The sequence below is a fragment of the Lactuca sativa genome, chromosome 3, assembly GCF_002870075.4.
Source record: "Lactuca sativa cultivar Salinas chromosome 3, Lsat_Salinas_v11, whole genome shotgun sequence".
NCBI classification, from domain to species: domain Eukaryota; kingdom Viridiplantae; phylum Streptophyta; class Magnoliopsida; order Asterales; family Asteraceae; genus Lactuca; species Lactuca sativa.
Window position 1 is genome coordinate 14,374,530 of NC_056625.2, and position 12,550 is coordinate 14,387,079.

Sequence of the window (12,550 nt, forward strand, 5' to 3'; positions counted from 1 at the left end):
TGTTTCTAAAACACATAAATCATTACAAAATTTCAAATAACTTTTCTGTCATTTTAGATACAGAACATATACCCATCTCCTTCGGAGATGTATAGGTCATGGAGGCTAAGATACAAGGTATGCACACACACATCTTTGGTTCTTATTTCTCATTGATATACATGTTTATACACTCATCTCAATAGGGATTTCGAGGTCTGATGCTATTGCTGCATACATCGTTATACACATATTCTTTAATTCTTGATAAAAAAAAAAAAAAAAACAATTTCCTCTTTGGAAGAAAGAATACATTTTAAATTGATGGTTTTAATTGTCACGATTATTTAACCGATACATATTTTAACATTAAAAGATTACCAAAATCGATGCAAATTAAAGGATTTCCAAGTTCATATGATGTGATTTGATCGATCAAACAAATTTGCTGGCAATTTACGGGATTAGTTCGGTGATGCGGGGGATCGGTAAAATTCAACGGCCAGGATCTACTCTTGTGATCCACGCACTGCGAGGATTGTCTTGGACCGTTGATTTTGTCGCAGAAACCACCAATTTTGTCTCCTTGAAACCATAATCCACGTGGATACATCAACCAATCAGAGAAGACCACGTCACTGTTCTTCTCGCTCTTTGTAACGCATCCACAAACCCCCACTGTACCCCGGCCCAAATGCACCACGAGGTTGTTCATCGGTTTTTTCTGCGAGGTCGAAAAGGGATGTTAATTAAAGGCAATAATCGGCATTTAATGAATTGATCCATCGAATCGGCAAAAAAAACCCTAGGAACAATTTTTGGGATCTATCTGCTTTCCCTATAATTGTCTGAAATTTTTGTGTTTTTCTGATGAACACAGAGACCTCCACCTGGTTGTAAGCAAGTCTGGAGACCGGTTCAACGCTCACCACCTGCTCCGGTCGCTCTCATCGTTCCCACCATGGTATGAACTCTAACCCCCTTTTGAAATTCATTTTTATGTATCTGCGATTGGTGTCTATTATGGTTCATTTTGATCTTAACATTCTTTAAATAATCGATCTATGTTTTTCATGTTCTCAATTTCACTACGAATTTGCCAAACTTTAAGGATTTTGATACCGTTTCTTTAACACCGATCTCAGATTAAGTTTCACCTACCGAGATTAGTTAACGGTAATGGTAGGTTTTGTTGCTGATACACTATTTTTTCACCATCACGAACTCAAATTGGAGAAAATTTAGGTCATATTGCCTTCAATTTGTACAGTTTCGAAATCATTCGGCAGTAATCCACCCCATTTTTGGTTTGTTTTTTTAAGAAGAAATTGCCTCTACCTTGATTGTGTTTCAGGAGTCTTTCAATTTCTATGTGAATGAAGCTTCATGGTCTGACGAAGAGACTGAATTCACCAGAAAAGGAACCGGGGTTTTCCTTCCTAATTTGGAACTCATACAAAACGATCAAAAACAAGAAGAAAACCCAGTCCCATTTGACATCCTCCCAGACGACATCCAGGAAAGAATCCTAGCTTGCCTCCCATTATCAGCCATCTTCAAAGCATCATGCGTCTGCAAAAAATGGAACCAAATCGTCCACTCCAAGAAATTCACCTTAAACGATGCTAACTTCCTGTCCGAAAAAACCTGGTACTTCATGTTCACAAGCTCAGTCGAACCGGTGGGTTATCTTTACGATTCGGGTCTCCGAAAATGGTACAACTTTGAGCTCCCATTCATGGTGCATCACACATGGCACATAGCTCCATCATGTGGGCTTGTCTGCTTCATGGATGATGAAACCAGTAAAGAAATGTACATTTGTAACCCTATTTCTCGCGAATACGAGACCATCAAGAACCCACCAAACCTCGGTTTTTCCGTGTACACCGCATTAGCATTCTCCGTTGACCAGTCAAACTCAAAATACACAATCTCTGTCATCAGGTCAATTCAATCTTCTGTTGATTTCCTGTTATGGGATGTTTGTATTCATGTTTATAACTCAAACGGAAAGACATGGTTAACCCCAGTGATGGGGATGACTATGCACGGGTGGAGACCAGGGGACGTGAGTGTGATATGTGACAATGTTTTGTACATTTTGGTCTTTTGCACGAGGAGATTTGATTTTCAGAACTCTCATGGGTTAATAACTTACAATCTTGACAAAATGGAATCTGTTTTGAGGGAGGAATCGGTAATTCCAGCACCTTGTGTGCTTACTTGTGGGAGGTTGATGAGTGTTCAAGGGAAGCTTGTGCTTGTTGGGGGTATTGGGAGACAGGATAGACCAGGGGTAATTAAGGGAATTGGGATCTGGGTTTTGAATGGGAAGGAATGGATGGAAATTAGCAGAATGCCTCATAAATTTGTGCAGGGTTTTGGGGAATTAGATGATGTGTTTGCTAGTAGTGGTGGTGGTGATCTCATATATATACAGAGTTATGGTGGGACAGCTTTGCTTGTGTATGATATGGATAAAAGACAATGGTTTTGGTCTCAAAGGTGTATGATGCATAAGAAGTTTCCTCTTGAAATCTTTTCTGGATTTTGCTTTGAACCTCGGCTTCAGTATCTGTAAGAATCGAGGTTTCTTGTTGAGACAATTTTTGCATCTTGTTTTTTTTTTTTTTTAGAAAAAAAAAATCCCTTTTTGGGTATTTAAAATCTCGATTTTTGCTTCTATTATTATACATGATCTGATCTGATGTTGGTTTTTTTTTTCTTCTGGGAAAACATATGCGTTCTTGTTGGTTTTAATGGGTATTTAAAATCTTGAATTATTGTCTGTCTTGTTATTTGGTGAACCCATGTCATGTGTAGTGATTTGACAAAATGTGAAATGGCGAGGGTCTGGTCGGGTCTGGCATAGGACCCATGGGGTGTACCATGTCACCATTTTTTACCCGTTTCAAGATTTGGCTTTTGGTGAAGCGATCTTTTTTTTTTTTTGGGTTGGGTCATGAGCCGGATTTCGCATGGTGCTTTGGGTCGTATAATTATGGCTGTGAGCCATTCTTCGGGGCCACAATGGACAACAACTTGTGTTCTTAAATCTTAACATATCTATATCTATGTCTATGATATAACGGAATCATTTTTTTTAAAACTATTTGTTGGATATTCGGTGGGTGAAATATGCATGGGGTCCGTTTATAAATACAAACAGGTATAGTTGAGGATTGGATAGTTATTTTTCCAAAACTTATTTGTCCCTTATGTTGTAGGGACACCATGAATAATTTTGTATGGTAAATTCACTGTAGACACTTAAATTGTTAAACTCTTATACGCAAGAAAATAAGCAAAGTTCCTCATTGTTGATATCTTGAGAGATCCAAGATATGACTTATTATGAGTATACGTTATCGCACCATCCCAAAAATGGATAACGATGATGAAAATGATGGTTAGTAACTTAATCGCCGACCTTGATCATTCCAATTGCTAAAGTTCCTCATTGGTTCATCACTTAAAGTATCTAAGTTTAAGTTTAGGGACTTTTAAACAAATGTAGTTCACTTGAGAACAATGCTCTGTGTCTGTGATATTCTTTTTTTTTTTTTTTTTTTTTTTTTTTTTTTTTTTTTTTTTTGCCCAATTCGAACATTGTTTTATAATATCATGTTATATACTAATTTATATTAATTAATCATAAATATAGAGTTTAATTAGTAGTTGTGTGTATTTGACAATATATATAAGTTATAACAATACAATATTCTAGAAATATACTTTTTGGGGTAAAAAATATGATAGAAAATGGAGTACGGTTAGAAATAAAACACTATTTACTCCATTTATGGGGGAAAATGGTAGACCTGACAATTTGATACACGACACGATTTACACAACACGAACACGATACGAGTTTTTCGTGTATGTATTTTAGAAGTTCGTGTTTCGTGTCTATTCGTGTCTGACACGTATTTTAAATTCGTGTTCGTGTCTTACATGTGTCAAACACGAATTTACCTGTTTAGACACGTATAAGACACGATAAAATTTGTGTTGACACGTGACACGTACAAACACGTATAAACACATATATATTTTAGGGTTAAATTTTATATGTATAAAATACTAGGGACCGATTACGTAAAACATAAAATCGTGTTTATTTGCATGTTATTGTCATCCTAGCTAAAAAGACATTAAAATCATGTTTATTCGTGTATTCGTGTAACATGGTTAATAAATGTGTCTATTCGTGTCGTGTCACGTGTCACATGAATTTTTTACGTGTCGTGTTCGTGTTTGACACCCCAAACACGTTTTATAGTTCGTGTCGTGTTCGTGTTTACCAAATTCGTGTCGTGTAAATTCGTGTCTGACACGAATACACGACACGCAGACACGGATTGCCAGGTCTAGAAAATGGAGATGGTGTAACAACGTAAAATTTCCAATTAAATTTTTAATTTTTAAAAACCACAAAAATGTATATCACAACATAATTTCAAATCCGAAACAACAGTGTTTTCAAAACAAATTCCCAAGATCTCTCAAAAGTGAACTCCATCGGGGTGTGTGTGTGTGTGTACGAGTCAAGCCGTCGCCTTCCCACGGTCCTCGCTGGTACCTGAGACATCAAACACAACACCTGTAAGCATAATGCTTAGTGAGTTCCCCAATATACCACATACCACAAATACGCCTCTCGAGGCTAACCCGACCCTCCGGTCAAGATGTCTCAGCGGGACCCTCCAGCCCCGCAGCTCGTTGGACCCTCCGGTCCGGTCATAGCTCATTGGGCCCTCTGGCCCGGTCTGAATCGTTGGACCCTCCGGTCCGGTCTATATAGTCATACAGCATACAAATAACACATAGCATAAAATCTCAAATATAACACATAATCTCATACATAGCACATAAGACCCTCTGGTCAACTCAGAATACCACTCAAGGTACGTATAGTGAGAAGACTCACCTCGTGGAAAGTCTAAGATCTCGCGTACTCGCTATCTCCCAAAATCCAACGACGACTCTACCTCGCCTAATCATAAAAATATCATATTAATACTCAAAGACTTTCATAACAAAACTTTTACCCCTTAACACCAATCCTCAGAGGGTAAAAGACCATTTTACCCCTCCTTGACCCAAAGTCCCCATGTTGACCAAAACCCTAAAAAGTCAACGAAAGTCAACCCTACGAGTACGCTGGGCGTACATCGCCAACCCATGGATCGGGGTCTCCACCCAGTACGCTGCGCGTACTGGAAGTTACGCCCAGCGTAACCATCAGACTTTAGCATTCCTCATTTCTGGTCTTAATCGGTTAAGCCATTACTCCAACTTCTAGATCCGACTCTGTTTATGCGTCTATACCCATAAAGTCGAGACCTTTAAGCCTTGGCATGGCTGTAAAGGCTCCAACACTTCATAACATCACTCTATTCCAACTCAAGGGCCTAGATCTCATGCATGGTGCAATGTTCACGACCAAGATTGCATTTTTATGAGTCTACAACTCAAAATAGACCAGAAATATGAAGGATCTAAGCTTATGGAGACCATTTGCTCAAAAGTCTCCACCTTTGGGACTAAAACCCTAGAAAATGGTACATGAAGCATATTACAAGAACTATAGGACAAGATCCGAGCTTTTTACCTTGAAATGAAGCCTCAACCTTTGCTAAGCTCAGATCTGCACTTGAATACCACTTCTAGCCTTCCCCAATGAGCTCCTCTTCTCCTTTGCTACCTTGAAATGGCACCACCAAGCTTAGAATACTCACAAATGGCCTAAGAACGGTTGCACACTCTCTTTAGGGTTTCTCTCTGAGGGATGGTGGCTGAGAAGTCGAGCCACACATTCCTTTTATAGCCCTCCAAAAGAATTAGGGTTTTTAGGTCTGGACCGGTTACGCCCCGCGTAACCTTGGGTACGCCCAGCGTACCTAAGGGTGAACGCGTCCAAATGAAGCGCACGAGTACACGCAGCGTACACCTTGTACGCCCAGCGTACTCGCTAATCATACAACCCTAAAAGAGAACATAATAAGGATGAAGGGATAAATAGAAGGGTACCTGGTTTTCGGGCTGTTACAATTCTCCCCCACTAGAACCAGACTTCGTCCCCGAAGTCTCATACCGAAAACAACTCCGGATACTGATCCCGCATCTCAGCCTCGGGCTCCCATGTCAGCTCGGACCCCTTCCGATGTTGCCACTACACTTGTACCAAGGGTACTTCCTTGTTCCTCAGAACCTTAACCCTTCGATCCCTGATTGCCACTGGCCTCTCCACATAATTCAGGCCTGCATCCACCTGAATATCATCCAAAGGCACCACGGCCGACTCGTCGGCGATGCATTTCCTCAACTGAGAAACATGAAAGGTGTCGTGGATCTGTCCCAATTCAGCGGGTAGATCCAACCGGTAGGCTACCCTGCCTACCCTAGCAATTACCCTGAAGGGTCCAATGTATCGGGGTCCCAACTTGCCCCTCTTCCTGAATCGTACCACTCCTTTCCAAGGAGAGACCTTTAGGAGCACAAGGTCACCAACCTGAAACTCGAGTTCGGACCGACGCCTGTCCGCATAACTTTTCTGGCGACTCTGAGCAGTCAACAACCTCTGCCTGACCTGCTGGATCTGCTCAGTCGTCTGAAGCACTATCTCCGTACTACCCATCACGCGTTGCCCTACCTCACCCCAGCAAATAGGGGTACGACATCTCCTCCCATACAACAGCTCAAAAGGTGGCATACCGATGCTCGAATGATGGCTGTTGTTGTACGAAAACTCGGCCAAGGGTAGATAGGTGTCCCAACTCCCTCCAAAATCCAAAACACATGCTCGGAGCATATCCTCAAGCGTCTGAATCGTCCGTTCGCTCTGTCCGTCCGTCTGCGGGTGGTATGCGGTACTGAAATGTAGCCTCGTACCTAACTCCTCGTGGAACTTCTTCCAAAATCTGGAAGTAAATCGCACATCTCGATCTGAAACAATCGACAATGGAACCCCATGCCGCGATACCACCTCCCTCACATACAACTCTGCCAACCTCTCAGCAGAAGAGCTCTCACTGATAGCAAGAAAATGAGCGCTCTTCGTCAATCTGTCCACAATCACCCAAATTGCATCGACTCCTCTCGCAGTCCTTGACAGTTTGGTGATAAAATCCATGGTAACCTGTTCCCACTTCCACTCGGGAATCTCCAACGGTTGCAGCTTACCATGCGGACGCTGGTGCTCGGCCTTAACTTGACGACAAGTTAGGCACCTCTCGACGAACCAAGCAACATCCCTCTTCATACAGGGCCACTAATACTCCTTCTTTAGGTCCAAATACATCTTGGTAGCCCCGGGATGGATCGAGAACTTCGATCGATGAGCCTCCTCCATCAAAATGGTACGCGTCCCGCCCACAAACGGTACCCAAATCCGACCCTGAAACGTCATAAGCCCCCGACTATCGATAACGAACTCCGACACCTGCCCAACAACCCGCTCCCGCTTTCGGTTCTCTGGTCTCACAGCCTCAGCCTGGGCCCCTCGGATGGTGTCCAATACCGGAGTCATCACCGTCAACCTCATACAAATGCCTCGGATCGGGGCGCTCTCTGACCTGCGGCTCAAAGCGTCGGCTACAACATTAGCCTTGCCCGGGTGGTACAGGATCTCACAATCATAATCCTTCACCACATCCAACCATCTCCTCTGGCGCATATTCAGGTTTGGCTGATCCATCAAGTACTTTAAGCTCTTGTGGTCAGTGTATATCGTACACCGAACCCCATACAAATAGTGACGCCAGATCTTGAGGGCAAATACTACAGCCCCCAACTCCAAATCGTGGGTGGGATATCTCGTCTCATGAGGCTTCAACTGCCTCGATGCATACGCGATCACATGCCCTCTCTGCATCAACACCGCTCCCAACCCCGATATCGATGCGTCACAGTACACCACGAAATCCTCCATCCCTTCCGGTAGTGCGAGCACAGGGGCTTCGCACAACCTCTGGCGAAGGGTCTCAAACGAGGTCTGCTGCTCTGGACCGCATGAGAAAGTAACACCCTTCTGGGTCAACTTGGTAAGTGGCACGGCGATCTTGGAGAAATCTCTGATAAATCTCCGATAATAGCCTGTCAACCCTAAGAAGCTCCTGATCTCCGTAGGTGACCTCGGCACCTCCCAACTCATCACAGCCTCGATCTTGGCCGGGTCAACCAAAATCCCATCCTGGTTAACGAGATGCCCTAAGAACTGGACCTCCCGTAACCAAAAATCACACTTGGAGAATTTGGCGAAAAGCCTCTCCGCTCTCAGAACTCCGAGGAGCTCCCTCAAATGCTCCTCATGCTGCTCTCTGGTCCTGGAATACACCAGAATGTCATCAATGAATACAATGACTGATCGATCCAACATCGGCCTACACACCCTGTTCATGAGATCCATGAATGCCGCTGGTGCATTGGTGAGCCCGAATGGCATCACCACGAACTCGTAATGCCCGTAACGAGTCCTAAACGCCGTCTTCGGGATATCCTCATCCCGAACTCTCATCTGGTGATATCTCGATCTCAAGTCAATCTTGGAGAACCAAGACGCCCCCTGCAGCTGATCGAATAGATCATCGATCCTCGGTAACGGATAACGGTTCTTGACCGTCAACTTGTTCAACTCCCGGTAATCAATGCACATCCGGTGTGAACCATCCTTTTTCTTGACAAAAAGGATCGGCGCTCCCCAGGGAGAGCTACTGGGACGGATGAACCCTTTCCCCAACAGCTCTTGTAGCTGTGAGGATAACTCCTGCATCTCTGGTGGTGCTAGCCGATACGACGCCTTAGCGATAGGCGCAGCCCCGGGAACCAAATCGATACAAAACTCCACCTGCCTCTCGGGAGGCACACCAGGCAACTCCTCGGGAAACACGTTTGGGAACTCACGCACTATCGGCACCTCATCCACTGAACTTGGCCTCCCAGTGGCCTCTCGCACATCTGTCACGTAGGCTACGAACCCCTTGCAGCCCTGCTGCAAACTCCGCCTCGCTCTAGCGGCCGAACAGAAAACTGAACCACCACGAGTCCCTTCGCCGTAAACCGTCAACGCTCCCCCACTAGGATCTCGGATCGTCACCAACTAACGCTCGCAATCTATGACAGCCCCAAAACAGCTCAACCAATCCATTCCCACTATGACACAAACATCCCCCATAGCAATCGGAATCAAATCAATCGGGAACTCCACCCCGAATATATCCAGCATGCATCCACGTATCACCTCGGTAGCACATACCTCACGCTCATCTGCTATGGAAACCCACAGAGGTCGACTCAACGCCTCCCTCGGAATGCTAATGTGCCGACTAAAAGCTAAAGATATAAAAGACCGACTCGCACCCGAGTCGAATAAAACCAATGCAGGTACAAAACTCACAAGAAAAGTACCTACGCATAACATATAGCAATTACAATAGCATAAACTCAACATAAAATAGATAAAGATTACATACCCGCCACGACGTCAGGTGCTGCGCGGACCTCCTCCGCAGTCAGCTGGAAGGCTCTCCCCCTAGCCTTTGGTGCTTCGGCCTTCACTGGCCGGGTCTCAGTAGCTCGAACCACAGGTGCAGATCCATGCGCTGATCTCTGAAGCTGGGGGCACTCGGCCTTCCGATGGCGGTCTGGTTGCAATGGAAGCAAACCGAGAACCCCTTCGGACAGTCCCTCGCAAAATGTCCTTCCTTCCCGCATTTGTAGCATACCCCAGTCTTGCACGGCCCGTCATGGCTCTTGCCGCACTTCCCACAAGTGCGGCCCCTTGAACTGCCTGTCCTGGAATCAGCGGGCTTTGCCCGCTTGGCGGCCGGCTGCGACTGTGCCGGTCGCCGTTCACCCCTCTGCAACTCAGTCTCCTCCCTCGCCTGTGTCTCAAGCTCGATCTCCCTCTTCCTTGCATTTGCTTGGAGCTCGGCAAATGTCTGGTAAGTCGAGTTCGCCACGAACTCGCGGATGTCCCTCCTCAAAATACTCAGATAACGGCTCATGCGAGCCTGCTCAGTGGATACCAACTCCGGGCAAAACAGCGCCCGTTCATGAAACATCCTCGTAATCACTGGGGTCTCGCAGCAGCAACAGCTGCGGTGGCTGCAGCAACAGCAGCATCAGTCAAAGCAGCGTAACGCTCGTCAAACGTCTCGATCAGTGTGGTCTTAATAGACCCAAACATCTCCGGAATCTCGGCTCTGATGGCAGCAGCCACCTCCTCATGGATGATCCGACGGATCTCCTCATCGCTCGCCTCACTGCTCTCGGGGTTATGGCGTGTCCCGACCATGATCAACCTCTGAAATACAACATAAGAAATATCAGGGATACTCTCAAGTATACTCACACTCGATAACTCAAACATCCTCACTCCTGGTATCCCCAAGGATTCTTACTTGGACTGCGCACCAATCCGGTGTTTTCAATAGTACAGGCCCAATACTATTGTCCACATCGAATCAATATACAATCCAAGTCCTCCTCCTAGGATCCCAAGTCGTAAATACTCTACTCTCGCTATGCATTGGCTACCCTCAGTAGACCTATCATGAGCTCCTCACTGCTACCTACTCACTCTCAAAGTATCTCATAGCAGCAATAATCTCCTAGGCTAAGGTATCACAAATCAGGCCACTCTAGTCCTTATAGGAATACCTAGCCTCTCTATCATGCATCAAATAATATCTCATAACTCATAACATATAATGTAAGGGTATTTTGGGGATTCACCGTTCGGGCGCTGGCTGACCGTACACACCATCCACTTTGCTCGTTTCCAAAACTTCTTTTTCTTTTTAGAAAATTTGCAGTTTTGGTTGTAAAATTTCTCAAATCCTCGGTTTGAGTTCAAATACGCCCGAAGGTGCATCCGAATCCCTCAAACCAAGGCTCTGATACCAACTTGTAACAACGTAAAATTTCCAATTAAATTTTTAATTTTTAAAAACCACAAAAATGTATATCACAACATAATTTCAAATCCGAAACAACGGTGTTTTCAAAACAAATTCCCAAGATCTCTCAAAAGTGAACTCCATTGGTGTGAGTGTGTACGAGTCAAGCTGTCGCCTTCCCACGGTTCTCGCTGGTACCTGAGACATCAAACACAACACCTGTAAGCATAATGCTTAGTGAGTTCCCCAATATACCACATACCACAAATACGCCTCTCGAGGCTAACCCGACCCTCCGGTCAAGATGTCTCAGCGGGACCCTCCAGCCCCGCAGCTCGTTGGACCCTCCGGTCCGGTCATAGCTCATTGGGCCCTCTGGCCCGGTCTGAATCGTTGGACCCTCTGGTCCGGTCTATATAGTCATACAGCATACAAATAACACATAGCATAAAATCTCAAATATAACACATAATCTCATACATAGCACATAAGACCCTCTGGTCAACTCAGAATACCACTCAAGGTACGTATAGTGAGAAGACTCACCTCGTGGAAAGTCTAAGATCTCGCGTACTCGCTATCTCCCAAAATCCAACGACGACTCTACCTCGCCTAATCATAAAAATATCATATTAATACTCAAAGACTTTCATAACAAAACTTTTACCCCTTAACACCAATCCTCAGAGGGTAAAAGACCATTTTACCCCTCCTTGACCCAAAGTCCCCATGTTGACCAAAACCCTAAAAAGTCAACGAAAGTCAACCCTACGAGTACGCTGGGCGTACATCGCCAACCCATGGATCGGGGTCTCCACCCAGTACGCTGCGCGTACTGGAAGTTACGCCCAGCGTAACCATCAGACTTTAGCATTCCTCATTTCTGGTCTTAATTGGTTAAGCCATTACTCCAACTTCTAGATCCGACTCTGTTTATGCGTCTATACCCATAAAGTCGAGACCTTTAAGCCTTGGCATGGCTGTAAAGGCTCCAACACTTCATAACATCACTCTATTCCAACTCAAGGGCCTAGATCTCATGCTGGTGCAATGTTCACGACCAAGATTGCATTTTTATGAGTCTACAACTCAAAATAGACCAGAAATATGAAGGATCTAAGCTTATGGAGACCATTTGCTCAAAAGTCTCCACCTTTGGGACTAAAACCCTAGAAAATGGTACATGAAGCATATTACAAGAACTATAGGACAAGATCCGAGCTTTTTACCTTGAAATGAAGCCTCAACCTTTGCTAAGCTCAGATCTGCACTTGAATACCACTTCTAGCCTTCCCCAATGAGCTCCTCTTCTCCTTTGCTACCTTGAAATGGCACCACCAAGCTTAGAATACTCACAAATGGCCTAAGAACGGTTGCACACTCTCTTTAGGGTTTCTCTCTGAGGGATGGTGGCTGAGAAGTCGAGCCACACATTCCTTTTATAGCCCTCCAAAAGAATTAGGGTTTTTAGGTCTGGACCGGTTACGCCCCGCGTAACCTTGGGTACGCCCAGCGTACCTAAGGGTGAACGCGTCCAAATGAAGCGCACGAGTACACGCAGCGTACACCTTGTACGCCCAGCGTACTCGCTAATCATACAACCCTAAAAGAGAACATAATAAGGATGAAGGGATAAATAGAAGGGTACCTGGTTTTCGGGCTGTTAT

The 12,550-nt window shown here is 44.8% G+C and overlaps 1 protein-coding gene across 1 annotated transcript; it reads left to right on the forward strand.

The window, feature by feature from the left end:
* Positions 1–620: 620 nt before the first annotated feature.
* On the forward strand, positions 621–2,765 carry LOC111886508 (F-box/kelch-repeat protein At3g61590). The gene is made up of 2 exons (XM_023882762.3): positions 621–943; positions 1,334–2,765. Exons 1-2 carry the CDS (start codon positions 941–943, stop codon positions 2,561–2,563), a joined length of 1,233 nt encoding a protein of 410 aa, XP_023738530.2. The 5' UTR covers positions 621–940; the 3' UTR covers positions 2,564–2,765.
* Positions 2,766–12,550: the final 9,785 nt, after the last annotated feature.